At 42.5% G+C, this 16,524-nt stretch overlaps 1 protein-coding gene across 1 annotated transcript; it reads left to right on the top strand.

Annotated features, from left to right (window-relative positions):
* Positions 1-2,822: 2,822 nt before the first annotated feature.
* Positions 2,823-3,773, top strand: LOC105492909 (olfactory receptor 8S1). The gene has a single exon (XM_011760281.3). It carries the CDS (start codon positions 2,823-2,825, stop codon positions 3,756-3,758), a length of 936 nt encoding a protein of 311 aa, XP_011758583.3. The 3' UTR covers positions 3,759-3,773.
* Positions 3,774-16,524: the final 12,751 nt, after the last annotated feature.

The following is a 16,524-nucleotide window of genomic DNA, read 5'->3' as shown; positions in this document are numbered from 1 at the left end:
AACAAATCAACGTATTAATGGAGTTACCTTCAAATTTTTACCTCTCAAAGTTACAGCCACTGAAATTATATTGTATCATATTAAAAGGCAGAAATAATTAGTGGAATAGAAATGCAATTCGTGATCCAGAAAAGTTTCAGTCTGTGATAGCCAAAAATTCCTAATCAAGAAGGATAAGAAGCATTCATTAATAAATGATATTGAGGCCGGGTGCAGTGGATCCCAGCACTTTGGGAGGCCAAGGCAGGTGGATCACCTGAGGTCAGGAGTTCGAGACCAGCCTGGCCAACATACTGAAACCCTGTCTCTACTAAAAATACAAAACTTAGTCAGGCATGGTGGTGGATGCCTGTAATCCCCGCTACTCAGGAAGCTGAGGCAGGAGAATTGCTTGAACCCAGGAGGTGGAGGTTGCAATGAGCCAAGCTGGTGCCATTGCACTCTATACTGCATATAAATGAGACATTGGTTTTAGAAACAGGAAAACTAAAGGATATTTTAGAACCTTTGAAAAAAGGACCTGCCCTATGGCTATTTAACTTATTAGTGTAGAATCCACTAAAGCATTTTATCATCAATAGGATTTTATAAACTCAACCATGATACCAGATTTAAAAGGTAACCTTCTCCAGTTCATTGCTATTTTTAGCAGATGCATCTAAAACTGGACAGGATGTACAGGTAATCTGTATTTGGGGTATGGGAAGGATTTTGAAGCTGAGTTTCTAGGTAAAGATTTAATTAGTAAAGATTCAGCTGTCCCCCTTGGCTAGGCTTTGAACTCATCAGGAGTAGTCAGGACCAGGAAACTGATGGGGATATCATAATGAGTCTTATGGGTGACCCAAGGTCAGACTTAGGATGTAAGGCCAAAACTGGGAGTTATGAGTAAACATTCAGTGTTCAAGGAAATAGAGCATTGTAATCCAGACCTGAAGACTCATGAAATACATACTTGAGGGTCATGAGGGAGAACACATTCTTGCGATAAGGGAGAAATCTGGAATATGAAGACTGAGAACAATGTCTCAGGATGAAAGTCAGAAAGCTACTCTAAATATCTGTACAAGAGAAGCATAGAGGAATGAATGTTCTACTCTGGTTTTAAACAGTCTTTGGAGTATGATCAGAGAACAGTGGGACAGGACTTCCCCCTGTAAGATAGGGATTACCAGCAGCAGGCATTTCCAGCAGAAACTAGATGCTCAGAGTCCAACTTTGCAGTCCTATAAGATGAATTCCCAATTTTTTTCCTATTTTCTGAGAAAGTGGTCCAGAATCCGCAGTACTACACGGAATCCCGGCTGTTGCTACAGCCTATATACCCACTCATGTATTCCCGTCTCATGAAATCCTTTCAAGTCTTCCTCTCACTTACTTTTCCAGAGATTCCAGGCACTCCTGGGATACACATCTTCCCCAGTAATTATATCAAAGATTCCCCTAGGTGTCTACATGAGTCCCAAACAACTTCTCTCCCACTTGTCATGTCTGGAGCAATACCTATTAGGAGGAATTACATACCCTCCTTTCTGAATGACAGCATCCACAGTAACTGCAAAGTGGCTTACCTCCCCCCACCCAAAAAAAAAAAAAAAACAGCCTCCACTCCAAAATAATTCCTCACCTCCTGTTTTTCTTCTAATTGAGTTAGTGAGCAGGAGTGGGCTTCTACCAGTAATGATTGCAATGTGATTTTCTTAATAAAGTCACAAAGTAAGAATAACAACAGCAGCATTAGCAGAAACAACTTTGATTTTTGATAGTGTTTTACCCTATAGGAGAATTTATCTGAGTTTCGTCTAGACTCACAACCTTAATAAATAATTTTAATAGTTACAAATGTCAATGAACAGTTAGGAGTAGGTAGTTTGAAGTGCTTTATATATAATCTCATGTTTAATCCTCAAAACATTACATAGCACTATTATATGTATTTTATATACTAAGAAATTGAGGTACAGAGCTTTGTATATCTTGTACAAGTCATATAGCTAATTAATAGTACAGCTGGAATGTGAACGTAGTGTGACACAGGAGTCCACTTAGCCACTGATCTGTGTGGCTCAATTATACTCTAAGCATTAGCTTTTCAGAACTACCCATGTTTTACTGAACATGACTTGATTTTTTCTCAGTCCTGAGTGTTTGAACACATTCTTCATGCCAATTAATTGTCTCTTTGATATTTATTTTCCTTGGTCAATTATATGCTTTCTTTCTTTCTTTTTTTTTTTTTTTTTTTTTTTTTTGGAGACCGAGTTTTGCTCTTGTTGCCAAGGTTGGAGTGCAATGGCACGATCTTGGCTCACCACAACCTCCACCTCCCGGGTTCAAGTGATTCTCCTGCCTCAGCCTCCCAAGTAGCTGGGATTACAGGCATGCACCACCACACCAGGCTAATTTTGTATTTTTAGTAGAGATGGGGTTTTTCCATGTTGGTCAGGCTGGTCTTGAACCCCCGACCTCAGGTGATCCACCTGCCTCAGTCCCCCAAAGTGCTGGGATTACAGGCATGAGCCACCACACCTGGTCAATCATATGCTTTCTTTAAAAATTTGTTCAAATTTCCTCAATGCATTATTACTGACCCGTATGTAAATCAAAATTTGAGCTCTCTTCATATTAATTACACTGTTACAATTTCTTGTTTTCACATTCCTGTTCTTCAGTGGATCATTTAAAGAGCAAAGACTACACCTCAATCATTTTTATGTTCCACGTGACTGATATGAAAAGAGAATCAGTACCATGAGAAAACTGTCTGGAGTAGTCTTTACTTGGCTGCTATGATTTTCCATATTATTTCTAGGCCTTTGTAAATGGCCTTGGGGAACCACAGCACCATCACCAAGTTCCTCCTCCTTGGGCTGTCTGCCAACCCCCACGTCCAGGCTCTGCTCTTTGTGCTGTTCCTGGGGATTTACCTCCTGACCATAATGGGGAACCTGATGCTGCTGCTGGTGATCAGGGCTGATTCTCGTCTCCACACGCCCATGTATTTCTTGCTGAGTCACCTCTCTTTTGTTGATCTCTGCTTCTCTTCAGTCATTGTGCCCAAGATGCTGGAGAACCTCCTGTCACAAAGGAAAACCATTTCAGTAGAGGGCTGCCTGGCTCAGGTCTTCTTTGTGTTTGTCACTGCAGGGACTGAAGCCTGCCTTCTCTCAGGAATGGCCTATGACCACTATGCTGCCATCTGCCGCCCACTGCTTTATGGACAGATCATGGGTAAACAACTGTATAAGCCCCTTGTGTGGGGCTCATGGGGACTGGGCTTTCTGGACGCACTCATCAATGTCCTCCCAGCTGTAAACATGGTCTTTTGTGAAGCCAAAATCATTCACCACTACAGCTGTGAGATGCCATCTCTCCTCCCTCTGTCCTGCTCTGATATCTCCAGAAACCTCATCGCCTTGCTCTGCTCCACTCTCCTGCATGGGCTGGGAACCTTCCTTTTGGTCTTCTTATCCTACACCCGTATAATCTCTACCATCCTAAGCATCAGCTCTACCTCGGGCAGAAGCGAGGCCTTCACCTGCTCTGCCCACCTCACTGCATTGATACTTTACTATGGCTCAGCTTTGCTCCGCCATCTCATGCCAAACTCAGGTTCCCCCATAGAGTTGATCTTCTCTGTGCAGTATACTATACTCACTCCCATGCTGAATCCCCTCATCTATAGCCTGAAAAATAAGGAAGTGAAGGTAGCTCTGAAAAGAACTTTGGAAAAGTATTTGCAATACACCAGACGTTGAATTAAAAAGCAAACATTGTTGGCTTAGCACTGTGGCTCATGCCTGCAGCAGGAGGATTGCTGGAGCTCAGGAGTTTGAGATTAGCTTGGCCAACATGGCGAAACCCTGTCTCCAAAAAAAAAAAAAAAAATTAGCCGGGCATGGTGGTGTGTACCTATAATTCTAGTTACTTGGAAGGCTGAGGCAGGAGGATCGCTTGAGCATGGGAGGTCGAGGCTGCAGTGAGCTGAGATTGCACCACTGCACTCCAGCCTGGGCAACAAAGCAAGACCCTGTCTAAAAAAAAAAAAGAAAAGAAAAAAGACTGTGGAAAATATGGATCAAGCTGCATACAACATGACACTGGGTAAGTTTACAGTAGTAAGTATTCCTGGCTACCCTCATTGTCTGATACTGCAAGCTATAAATTAGAAGTGCATGAGAGAATGGTACAAAGTTATTACCAGGAGGACAGTTAACTTTAATCCCTCCTAGTGACAAAGCAAATTATTAAGTTATTACCTCAATAAAGTTTTATTATGAACATATTTATTCATTTTTCTCATTCTAAAACATTCATCTTGGGCTTTGCATTTAGTAAAATCATTAGTGTCATGAATCTATCATTATTTTTAATTTACTTTGGTAAATACACTAAAAGTTATGCATTTAATAACAACACAGTGTCATGGATCTGTGGGAGAGAAAAGTCATAGATAAGACTTGATGGGAAGAAAGAGAAAGATTTCCAACCGTGTGGCCATAGGAGACATAAACACCTAAGAGAACTTCAGAGAGGGAATCAACATATTGAGGCAGAGCTCGGACTCAGATAACATTCCCAAGAACTTAACTGTGTGTGCCACTTGGTGGCCAGATCTCCAGTGCAAAAGGTTGCAAGGAGGCTCTGCGGCTCTGGAAACTTCATTTCTCACACGGTCTTCATTCACTGTATAGGGGATTTATATTGTTTCCAATTAGCTGATCTTATCAGTGTGTCTTTTCCTTGTAGAGTGCAGGCTATGTACCCTAGACAAATAATCTTGTTTTGACCTCATCTCAAGTGAATCCCGAAACTATCTTTGTCTCATCTTTCATTGTTTAGTGGCAGGTGGTTTGCCGGTTCTAAGGCCACTGAATAACTCTCACGTAAAAAACGTTTTTTCCTACAAAACACAAATCCATTGTCACACTGCTTCTGATTTGTTCAAGCTATATTTTACGATTGTCTAATTTACTATCGTTAACTGAAAAGGTGCAAAAACTATGTACAAATTATTGAATTTATTGAATATTAACTTGCACTTTTCTCAAGCTTCTTTCACAAACTCTCTTCCTTCTAATTGTCAATTTTAAAAGCTTTTCATGAAAAAAATGTATCTGTTACAAGGGGGAAAGAAGCCTCCAGGACAGCAGTGATTTGCCTCAGCTGCACAAAGGCCAGGCCAGATGGAACAGACTAGCCTTCATCGAAGGCCGCAGGGAGCCCGGAGCCCCGGAGTCAAGCGTTCGGGTCACGCCTCAACTCCGAGGGGCCTGCGCATGCTCCGCGCTGCACGCGGCGCCCACGGCCCTGCAGTGATCCGCAGGAGCCCGGGGATAGAGAAACCCAGATGAAAACACAAGCCCGGTGAGATGTTGGCCTCCTCCTCTGCTGCCCGCGCCGCCACCTCTACACGCACCAAGTCCTCTGTCCCGGAGAAGTCGTATTTGGTCTCCCTCGATGGGCGAGACCCGGACCATGCAGGCACCATGATCCCGGCGCTGCCTCCCGGGGACCCGCCGCTCATCCTGGAGCAGCTCAGGAGCCGGGGCCCGTTTGGCAGCTTCCGCCGGTGCTGCGTGGCCCCCATAGACCCCAAGCCAGCTTACCAAAATCAAGGCAGAAGGCCGAGCATTCGGTGTCCGTACACCTGGACAAGCAGGAATGGAATCCTACGATGCGCAAAAACTGATTGTGAAGTGGCCTGAGGCAGAGCGTTTTTCAGGCAGGGACGTTGAAAGCTGGATTTGACAGGGTTCTTTCTTAGGTGATGGATCCAGAACTAAACCACATCCCCAGGCCACCAGTGGAACGAGCAACTCACGAGATCCTGGGGGCCCAGAAGACAGCAATGGTGCCAGTGCCCCCTCCAGAGCCCAAAGACCAGGACCCTCCAGCCCTCCATATCAGGGCGCTTCCCAAGAATATGTCCCACCCTTTTCGAAAGCTCCATTTAAATTAATGGTGAAGAAGTAGCTTCGGTTACATGGTTACATAAGACTGCAACTTCAGAATGAAGATAGGCCAAGGTCTCCCTGATTTCAGTATTTCAGCCTTGACTGTGGGCAGTGTCCAGTTTGAACTGGGAGAGAGTCTGACTTTGGGGAAGTTGACTGTGTTGTCCCCTTCGTTGTGCTGCCATTTGACCAACCTGTCCAAAGGCACAACGCTCAGTAGACACTACAGAGAGATAAAGAGACACTGCAGCAACCTGAGGTTGTCCTGAGACAAACTTTTATACTTGAACATGGAGACTGCACATGGATTTTGGGTTTGTGCTCTGGAATACACAAAACCTACAATGAAAGAACATAACCAGTCCCAAAGATAATTTCAAAGAATAATGGGAATTTAAGGGGTAGCTGGGAGTAGGGATTTGACAGTGCTTATTTGACATTATTTCTCAGAGTTGCAAACTAGAATGTACAAACCATTAGCATCAGATAGCTTGATGGTTGAAGGTTGTTATGACCTTCTTGCGCATGAATTCTTCTACCTACTTCCCTTTCCCTTGTAAGAGATGACAAAACATGGAACCCTAGAATGTGTGAGGAAGCTTGGACATCAGGTGTAAGCAAAAACATTTGCAGGCTGTCTGTCCAGGGCCTCTTCCTGTCCTGCAAGGGCTAGTGGGTCTTGGGTGTGTTTAGTTTATTCTCATGTTTGTGTTATTTAGAAAAGTGGGTGGTCAATAAATGGCTTCAGATTTATAATAAAATCATTTGATACTAAAAAGGAAATTTCACTTGGAATTTGTCCTAAGTAAATAATCATGAATATGCACAAATGTATTTTTACAAAGATGTTTATTTCAATACTATTTATAGTGGTTAAAATTTTGTAGCAATCTCCAGGCACGGTAGCTCACATCTGTAATCCCAGCACTTTGGGAGACCAAAGTAGGCCGATCACCTGAGGTCAGGAGTTCGAGACCAGCCTGACCAACATGGAGAAACTCTGTCTCTACTAAAAATACAAGATTAGCCAGGCATGCTGTTGCATGCCTGTAGTCCTAGCTATTCGGGAGACTGAGGCAGGAGAATCACTTGAACCCAGGAGGTGGAGGTTGTGGTGAGCCAAGATCATGCCGTTGCACTCCACCCTGGGCAACAAGAGCGAAACTCCATCTCAAAAAAAAAAAAAAAAAAAATTGTAGCTATCTAGATGTCCAACAATGTGGTTTTTGTTACATATATTCTACTACATCCAGAGAAATATTTCACTACATGGAAACATTCATGATATACACTGTTAGGTTTTAAAAAAAGGATATCACAACTCAACATGTAAAGTATAATCCCATTTGTGTTTATATAACTATATCTATTTCTGTCTATATAACTATGTCATTGTAAATGTATCTATCTACCTATCCATGTATATATCTGTCATTATTGTGATTGCCACAGAAAAAAAATAGACACCTCCAAACATTCATTTCTTAATAATGTACAAAATAAAAAGAAATATCCTCATCTGGCCATTGATATTTCACAAATGGTGTCTCCTCTCAACTGATACTCCAGAATACCCTAAATGCACTATACCTTCCAAACACAACAATTCAAGGCCTGATTTGCTTTCTTTGACCTAAGATGAGGCATCAGTTAAAACCCCAAGGGCAAGCTTCCTATGGTGAAGGAGAGTAGAAATAACTGAACCCTGGACTTGAAGTTGGTTATAGTCAGCACACAGATGTCACAGGAGGATAGTGATTGAGAGAAAGATACCAACAGACCCGCTCAAATTCCCTTTAGCATAAGTAAAAGACATTAGATCATAACTGCATGAAGACATCTCTGCAATTCTAGAGGCTCAGCAATGGTCTCCCCATGGAAGGGGCAATGCCCTTGAACTTCAATGTTCACATAACCCCACTGCTTACTATACCACCCTTCAGTAAAAAGACCCCATCTAGTCCTTAAGGAAACTCTTCTTATCATTCTCTCAAGGGTTTTTATGTTGTGGCCTCCAGAAATATGAGGAGACCCTGGCTGTATATTGACCTTCCCAAGAAGTATAAATAACTGTTGACACTCCTAGCAAATACCTGAGTGCTTATTAATGAGAAATTGAATTTACAGGGAATTTCTGAACATCAATTTCCTTGGTACACTGCCACCTTAGGAGGCCTGAAGGCTCCTCCTATAAGACAGATGACAAAAAGGGCGCAAATACACTAGAGACAAAACCACACGAAGTAATAGTTCATGCTGAGGTTTTTCAATATTATTCTAGTTTCATTGTGTTATTTGCTGTTTTACTATTAAAGCCTTGGCAAACTGTAAAATTTCTTCTGTTCTTTTATCCTTATAAAACATATCACACTTATATAAGTATGTACTAAACATGTACATTCCAGTTAAAGAATGATTACAAATGAATGTACATGTACCTACTACCCAGCTTTAAGAAGTATTCATTTTAGGCCAGGCGCGGTGGCTCACGCCTGTAATCCCAGCACTTTGGGAGGCCAAGGTGGGCAGATCACGAGGTCAGGAGATCGAGACCATCCTGAATAACACGGTGAAACTCCGTCTCTACCAAAAATACAAAAAATTAGCTGGGTGTTGTGGGGGGCGCCTGTAGTCCCAGCTACTCAGGAGGCTGAGGCAGGAGGATGGCGTGAACTCGGGAGGCGGAGCTTGCAGTGAGCAGAGACCAAGCCACTGCACTCCAGCCTGGGCGACAGAGCGAGACTCTGTCTCAAAAAAAAAAGAATTATTCATTTTACCACCTCTCTTCCACTACCCAAAACTTATCACTACCCCGGATATGTTCATCATTCCCCTTGTTTCGTCGGGGCTCAGAACATGACACCCCAAAATATGGTACCTTAGCATACTGAGTATTTTAAGCAGAAGGAAACTGAGAAAACCCCAGAATCAGGAAGATCATTCTCTGACCACCTCCCACCTCTCTTCTTTGAAGAAGGTAATTAGAAAAATTCTCTGACTATGTCCCCTGAAAGTAGGTCATAAGACGTTCACTCCAGAGGAGTCTTGCCAAGAAGAATCTGAAGCCGTTAACTACCATTAGATCACAGCCCTTTGTCCTCCAACCATTCTTCCGCCTGACTGTCCATAAAGTTTTCCCTGGGTTTTTGAGTCTTCATTTCTGAAGACTCCCATGTCACATAAAAGTTACATTAAATAAATTTGTATGCTGTTACCCTGTTAATCTGTCTTTTGTTATAGGGGGAACAGCCAGGAACCTTGTGATAGATGAGAAAAGGATATTACTTTTTCTCCCCTACAGTTTTCTTTAAATAATTTAGTTTTATCTGGTTCTGAACTTTAGATAAATAAAATTATATTGTATATATTATTGTGACTTGCTTCTTTTCATTCACAGGAAATTATCACCAGACAGGGGCTCTGGTTTTGGCTCTTGGCTTTGACGTGTCTAAAATTACTAACAGACACATCTAGAGGCTCAGCAGTGTTCTCCCCATTGGAGGAGCAATGCCCTTGACAGAAGCTGCTTGTCTCGCTGACAAATCACAAAGCCTTTGGCCTAACGTGAAAGTTTTCGTTTTAGTCCCTAACCAACAGCTTCGACACTTTTCTCAGGTTAGAAGCTTAGAGCCTTAATGTGCCTTCTAACAAGGTCGACACTGGGGTATAGTAGAAGAACTGAAATGATGGTTAATTCAGACAGTAAATTCTGAAAGCTTGGACATTTTTGGAGTCTTATAGGAATTAACTTACTTCACTATTTTATTTTGATATTATAGTATCCAAATTCAACAGAATTTGATAAACCCAGAGATTAAAATATTTTAATATTGACTGGTTCATTGTTCTTCTCTGTTTCTGCTTACAATTTAATTGGGTTTAACATCTGAGGCTGAAGATTGCTATTTCAGTTACAGATGTTACTGGATATATGTAGGAATAAGAGGATGGAGCAGGTCCAATAGTTCATGCCTGTAATGCCAGCACTTTGGAAGACTGAGTTGGGAGCACTGCTTGAGGCCAAGGGTTCAATACCAGCCTGGGCAACATAGCAAGACCCCATCCCTACAAAAAAAAATTAAAAATTAGCTGGACATGGTAGCGTTCACCTACAGTCTCAGCTACTCAGGAGGCTGGGGTGAGAAGATCACTTGAGCCCAGGAGTTCAAAGTTACAATGAGCTATGATTCCACCACTGTGCTCCAGCCTAGATGACAGAGTGAGAGCTCGTCTCTACAGAAAAATTTTAAAAATTAGCTGGGCCTGGTGGCACACACCTGTAATCCTAGCTACTCAAGATGCTGAGCCAAGAAGATCATTTGAGCTCAGGAATTCAAGGTTACAATGAGCAATGTTTGGGCCACTGCACTCCAGACCAGATGACAGAGTGAGATCTTGTCTCCAAAAAAAAAAAAAAAAAAAAAAAAAGCATGGAACATTCGATGAGTATTTGACAGGAATTATGTGAGAAAAGGAATGAAACACTGAGAAACTGCCTGGCCCAACAAGATTGAAACTTGTTATTTTGAGTCCAAAGATAACACCAAATACAGAGTTTGTGTTGTCAGCCAAAGCTGGGATTACACACAGGCCTCAGAGTTCCAATACGTGGGTCAACATTTCTTTTTTTTTTGAGATGGAGTCTCACTGTGTTTCCCAGGCGGGAGTGCAGTGGTGAAATCTTGGCTCACTGCAACCTCCACCTCCCAGGGTCAAGTGATTCTCTTACCTCAGCCTGCGGAGTAGCTGGGATTATAGGCACATGCCACCATGCCCGGCTAATTTTTGTATTTTTAGTAGAGACAGGGTTTCACCATGCTGGCCAGGCCGGTCTTGAACTCCTGACCTTGTGATCCACCTGCCTTGGCCTCCCAAAGTGCTCAGATTATAGGCGTAAGCCACCACACCTGGCTGGGTCAACTTATTTTTTAGAGACTCCCTGCTAATGTGAGGGCACCAAGATGGGTCCAATTTGAATTGTAGCCATGAGACAGAATTAAATCTTAGCACGAAGACTTGGGTGAACAGAGTTGGGCATAGATGCAACATAGAGTGCTGGTAAGAGCTAGACACTGGAGCTTTGGCTATGGCTCTGTCACTTAGTACCATGTGACCTTGAACAGGTTTTTAAACCTTCTGTATTTTTATAAAACAAAAAAAGCACATGGTATTTCTGTGAGTACTAAATGTGTTAATACTTGGAAATTACTTACAGCAATAACTGATACATGCTAAATATAGATATTTGTTTTACATTTTTAAATTACTTATCAGTTCAACAAATGTACATCAAGCCTTTCTGACCTATGTGTCTTACATGGTGTATTTGTCAATTTTGCATTGCTATAAAGGAATACCTGAGATTGGGTAATTTAATTTAAAAAATAGAGGTTTATTTAGTTCATGGTTCTGTAGGCTGTACAAGCATGGCACCAGTATCTGTTCTTCTTCTGGTAAGGAAGCTTTTACTCATGGCAGAAGGCAAAGGGGAACAGGTATGTCACATGACAAGAGAGGGAGCAAGAGAGAGGGGAGGTGGTGCCAGGCTCTTTTAAATGACCAGCTCTTGCATGAAATAAGAGGAAGGACTCACTCATTACTATGAGAAGGGCCCCAAGCCATTCATGAGGTATCCACCCTGATGACCACCAACCAGGCCCCACCTCCAACATTGGGAATTACATATCAACATGAGATTTGGAAGGAACAAATATCCAAACAATATTACATGGTATCTTGCTGATATGGCTTGGCCATGTCCCCTCCCAAATTCCATCTCGTATTTTACTTCCCATAATCCCCATGTTGTGGGAGGGACTTGGCCAAGGTAATTGAGTTGAATCATGGAGGGCGTTTCCCCCATGCTAATCTCATGATAGTAAGTACTCACAAGATCTGATGGTTTTATAAGGGGCTTCCTCCCTTCACTTGGCTCTCCTTCTCTCTCCTCCTGCCCAGTGAAGAAATTCCTTTCACCATGATTTTAAGTTTCCTGAGGCCTCCCCAGCCATGGGGAACTGTGAGTCAATTAAACCTCTTTCCTTTATAATTTACTCAGTCTCAGGTGTTTCTTCATAGCAGGGTGATAATGGACTAACACAGTAAATTGGTACTGCAGAGAGTGGGGCACTGCTGTAAAGATACCCAAAAATGTGGAAGCAGCTTTAGAACTGGGTAACAGGCAGAAGTTGGAACAGTTTGGAGGGCTCAGAAGAAGGCAAGCAAATGTGGGAAATTTTGGAACTTCCTATAGACTTGTTGAATGGCTTTGACCAAAATGCTGAGAGTGATATGGACAATGAAGTCCAGGCTGAGGTGGTCTCAGATGGAGATGGGGAACTTGTTGGGAACTGGAGTAAATGTCACTCTTGCTATGCAAAGAGACTGGTGGCATTTTGCCCCTGCCCCAGAGATCTGCAAAACTTGGAACTTGAGAGAGGTGATTTAGGGTATCTGGCAGAAGAAATTTCTAAGTGGCAAAGCTTTGAAGAGGAAGCAAAGTGAATTTTCCAAAAGTTTGGAAAATTTGTAGCCTGGTGATGCAATAGAAAAGAAAACCCCATTTTCTAGGGAGAAATTCAAGCTGGCTGCAGAAATTTGCATAAGTAACAAGGAGCCAAATGTTAATCAGCAAGACAATGGGGAAAATGTCTCCAGGGCATGTCAGAGAACTTCATGGCAGCCCCTTCCATCACAGGCCTAGAAGCCTAAGAAGGAAAAATGATTTCCAGGGCAGGCTCCAGGGCCCCCCTGCTGTGTGCAGCCTCGGTACTTGGTGCCCTATGTCGCAGCCACTCCAACCATGGCTAAAAGGGGACAACATACAGCTCAAGTGGTTGCTTCGGAGGGTGCAAGCCCCAAGCCTTGGTAGCTTCCACAGGGTGTGGGGCCTGTAGGTACACAGAAGTCAAGAATTAAGGTTGGGGAACCCCTGCCTAGATTTCAGATGATGTATGGAAATGCCTGGATGGCCAAGCAGAAGGTTGCTGCAGGGGCAAAGCCCTCATGGAGAACCTCTGCTAGGGCAGGGCAGAATGGAGCCCCCACACAGAATGCCCACTGGGGCACTGCCTAATGGAGCTATGAGAAGACAGTCACCATCCTCCAGACCCCAAAATGGTAGATCCAATGACAGCTTGTACCATGTGCCTGGAAAAGCCACAGACACTCAACGCTGGCCCGCGAAAACAGCCAGGAGGGGGACTGTACCCTGCAAAGCCACAGGGGTGGAACTGCCCAAGGCCATGGGAGCCTACCTCTTGCATCAGCATGCCCTGGATGTGAGACGTGGAGTCAAAAGAGATCATTTTGGAACTTTAAGGTTTAAAGACTGCCCCATTGGGTTTCAGACTTGCATGGGGCCTATAGCCCCTTTGTTTTGGCCAGTTTCTCCCTTTGGAAGGTGAATTTACCCAATGCCTGTACTCCCATTGTATCTAGAAAGTAACTAACTTGCCTTTGATTTTACAGGCTCATAGGCAGAAGGGACTTCCTTTGTCTCAGGTGAGACTTTGGAGTTGGGCTTTTTGGTTAATGCTGGGATGAGTTGAGACTTTGGGGGACTGTTGGAAAGGCATGATTGTGTTTCGAAATGTGAGGACATGAGATTTGGGAGGGGTAGGGGCAGAATGATATGGTTTGGCTGTGTCCCCACCCAAATCTCATCTTGAATTTTAGTTCCCATAATCCCCACTTGTTGTGGGAGGGACCCAGTGGAGGTAGCTGAATCATGGAAGCAGTTTCTCCCGTGCTATTTTCATGATAGTAAGTTCTCATGAGATCTGGTGGTTTTATAAGGGGCTTCCCCCCTTCACTTGGCTCTCATTCTCTCTCCTGCCACCCTGTGAAGAGGTGCCTTCTGCCATGATTGCAAGTTTCCTGAGGCCTCCCTAGCCATGCAGAACTGTGAGTCAATTAAACCTCTTTCCTTTATAAATTACCCAGTCTTGGGTATTTCTTCATAGCAGCATGAGAACGAACTAATACACTTGCACATCAAGAACTCAATAAACATCTGTTGAAATAATTACTAAAAGAATGGTTGGATAGTTAGATAAGGGAAGGAGGAAGTAAGGAGGGAAAAGATATATGACAATTGGCCTGGGTAATTTCTTGATGACACTGTAGCTTTTTCAACTCATATATCCACAGCTTACTGAGTAACATGGAATAAAACCATCTGGTGCTAAACTACCAGTACAATAGCAGAGAATAAGCCTGATTCATCATAGGTTTGGAAATGATGATGAATTGAGGAAGAAATACCTTCATGGAAGAGGAAAGCCAGCCCAGTAAAATGCAAGAATCCTGAGGTAGAAGAAGATGGTTAAGAAAGGAGGATGAACTCATAATCTGCTTACCAATTACTATTTGGTAATGCATACAGTAAATTTCTTATAAAATTAAGTTCAAAGCAACACACTCTCAAAAATATACATACTCTACCATGTAAATTATTCATTGCAAGAAGAAAAATATAGAAAGAAAACTACCTAGTATGGCAAGACCATAGCACCAGGCCCATCTGCCGATGGACCCAGGATTTCCAAAGGACCCTGCCAACCAGCCAACCAGCAGACCCCACCAGCTGGTCCAGCCATGGTTCCCACCAGCCAGCCTACCCAGAATCTCTGACTGGGCTGACTGGTGAAGGGCTTTCTTTCCCAAAGTCAGTCTGTAAAAAACTGAAAAAATGACTTCTTTATATGCACAAACACCAACACAAGGCTACAAAGATCACAAAAACAAAAAATCAGAAAACTATGACACCATTTAAGGAACAAAATGAAGGCCCAGTAACTGGCCCTAAAGACATAGAAAACTAGGAACTGCCTGACAAATAATTAAAAATAATCATCTTAAAGAAGCTTAATGAGCTGTAAGACAACACAGGCAACTAAATAAGATCAGGAAAACAATGCATAAACAAAATGAGTTCAACCAAGAGATAGAAACTATTAAAAAACAAAAAAATGAAAATAAATTTTGAAGCTGAAGAATATAATGACTGTGCTAAAAATTTAATAAAGAGCTTCAACAGCAACCTCCATCAAGTAGACGAAAGAATCAGCCAAGTCAAATACAAGTCATTTAAAATTACCCAGTCAGATGAAGGAAAGAAAAAATATAAATAAGTAAAGAAAGTCTATTGGAAAAAAATAAAACTTCTTTTAAAAGCCTATAATACTATTGGCCAGGTATAGTGGCTCATGCCTGTAATCCCAGCACTTTGGGAGGCCAAGGCAGGAGGATTACTTGAACTCAGGAGTTTGAGACTAGCCTGGGGAACATGGCAAAACCCTGTCTCTAGAAAAAAATTAATTAGCTGGGCCTGGTGGCACATGCCCATAGCATCAGATACTTGGGAGGCTGAGGTGGGAGGATCACTTGAACCTAGGAAGTGGAGGCTGCAATAAGCTGAGATCACACCACTACAGTCCAACCTGGGTGACAGAGTAAGGCCCTGTCTCAAAAAAAAAAAAAAAAAAAAAAGCCTCTAGTACCATTGGGACGCCATACATTATGGTATGCCCAGAGGGAAAAGAAAAAGAGAACAGGGGGAAAGTTTATTTAAAGAAATAATGGAGCCAGGCACAGTGGCTCATACCTATAACCCCAGCACTTTGGGAGACCAAGGTGGGCAGATTGCTTGGTCTCAGGAGTTCAAGATCAGCCTGGGCAACATTGCAAAACCCCATCTCTACAAAAATACAGAAAATTAGCCAGGTGTATGTAAACCTGTAGTCTCAGCTACTTGGGAGGCTGAGGTGGGAGAATCACCTGAACATAGGAAGTCAAGGCTGCAGTGAGCCATGATCATGACACTGCATTTCTCAGCTGGTTTACACTACTCAGCCTGAGTGAAGACATGACACCCTATCGCAGATAAAACACCCTATCTCAAATAAAATAAAATAAAATAAAATAAAATAAAGGAAAAGAAAATAGGCCAGGGGCAGTGGCTTACATCTGTAATCCCAGCATTTTGGGGGGCAAAGGTGGAAGAATTACTTTAACTCAAGAGTTCAAGACTAGCATGGATAACATAGTGAGACCTCATCTCTACAAGAAATTAAAAAATTATTCAGGTGGGTTCGTGCATTCCTGTACTCCCAGTTACTTGGGAGGCTGAGGCAGGAGGATCACATAAGCTCAGGAGGTTGAGGCTGCAATAAATTGTATCATGTCACTGCATTCCAGCCTCAGTGACAGAGAAAAGTTTTGTCTAAAGGAAGAAAAGAAATAATGGCTGAAAACTTGAAAATCTGGGGAAAGAAATGGATATCAAGATTCATGAAGCCAAATGTATTTAAAATATGTTAAACCCAAAGAAGTCAACAAAGACGTATATAATTAAATTGCCAGAAGTCAAAGATAGAGAGAGAACTTTGAAAGCAGCAAGAGAAAAGCAAATTATCACATACAAAGGAACCCCAATAAGACTATCAGCAATTTCTCAGCAAAAACCTTGCAGAACAGCAAAGAGTGGGATGACATATTCAAAGTGAAAAAAAAAAGGCAACCAAGAATACTATGTCTAGCAAAGCTATCCTTTAAAAATGAAAGG

This window comes from Macaca nemestrina, chromosome 10 (assembly GCF_043159975.1).
Source record: "Macaca nemestrina isolate mMacNem1 chromosome 10, mMacNem.hap1, whole genome shotgun sequence".
Classification (NCBI taxonomy): domain Eukaryota; kingdom Metazoa; phylum Chordata; class Mammalia; order Primates; family Cercopithecidae; genus Macaca; species Macaca nemestrina.
This window is presented reverse-complemented; position numbering and strand designations above follow the sequence as displayed.

Coding starts and splice junctions, on each gene's coding strand:
- LOC105492909 (XM_011760281.3), top strand. CDS start 2,823: ATGGCCTTGGGGAACCACAGCACCATCACCAAGTTCCTCCTCCTTGGG.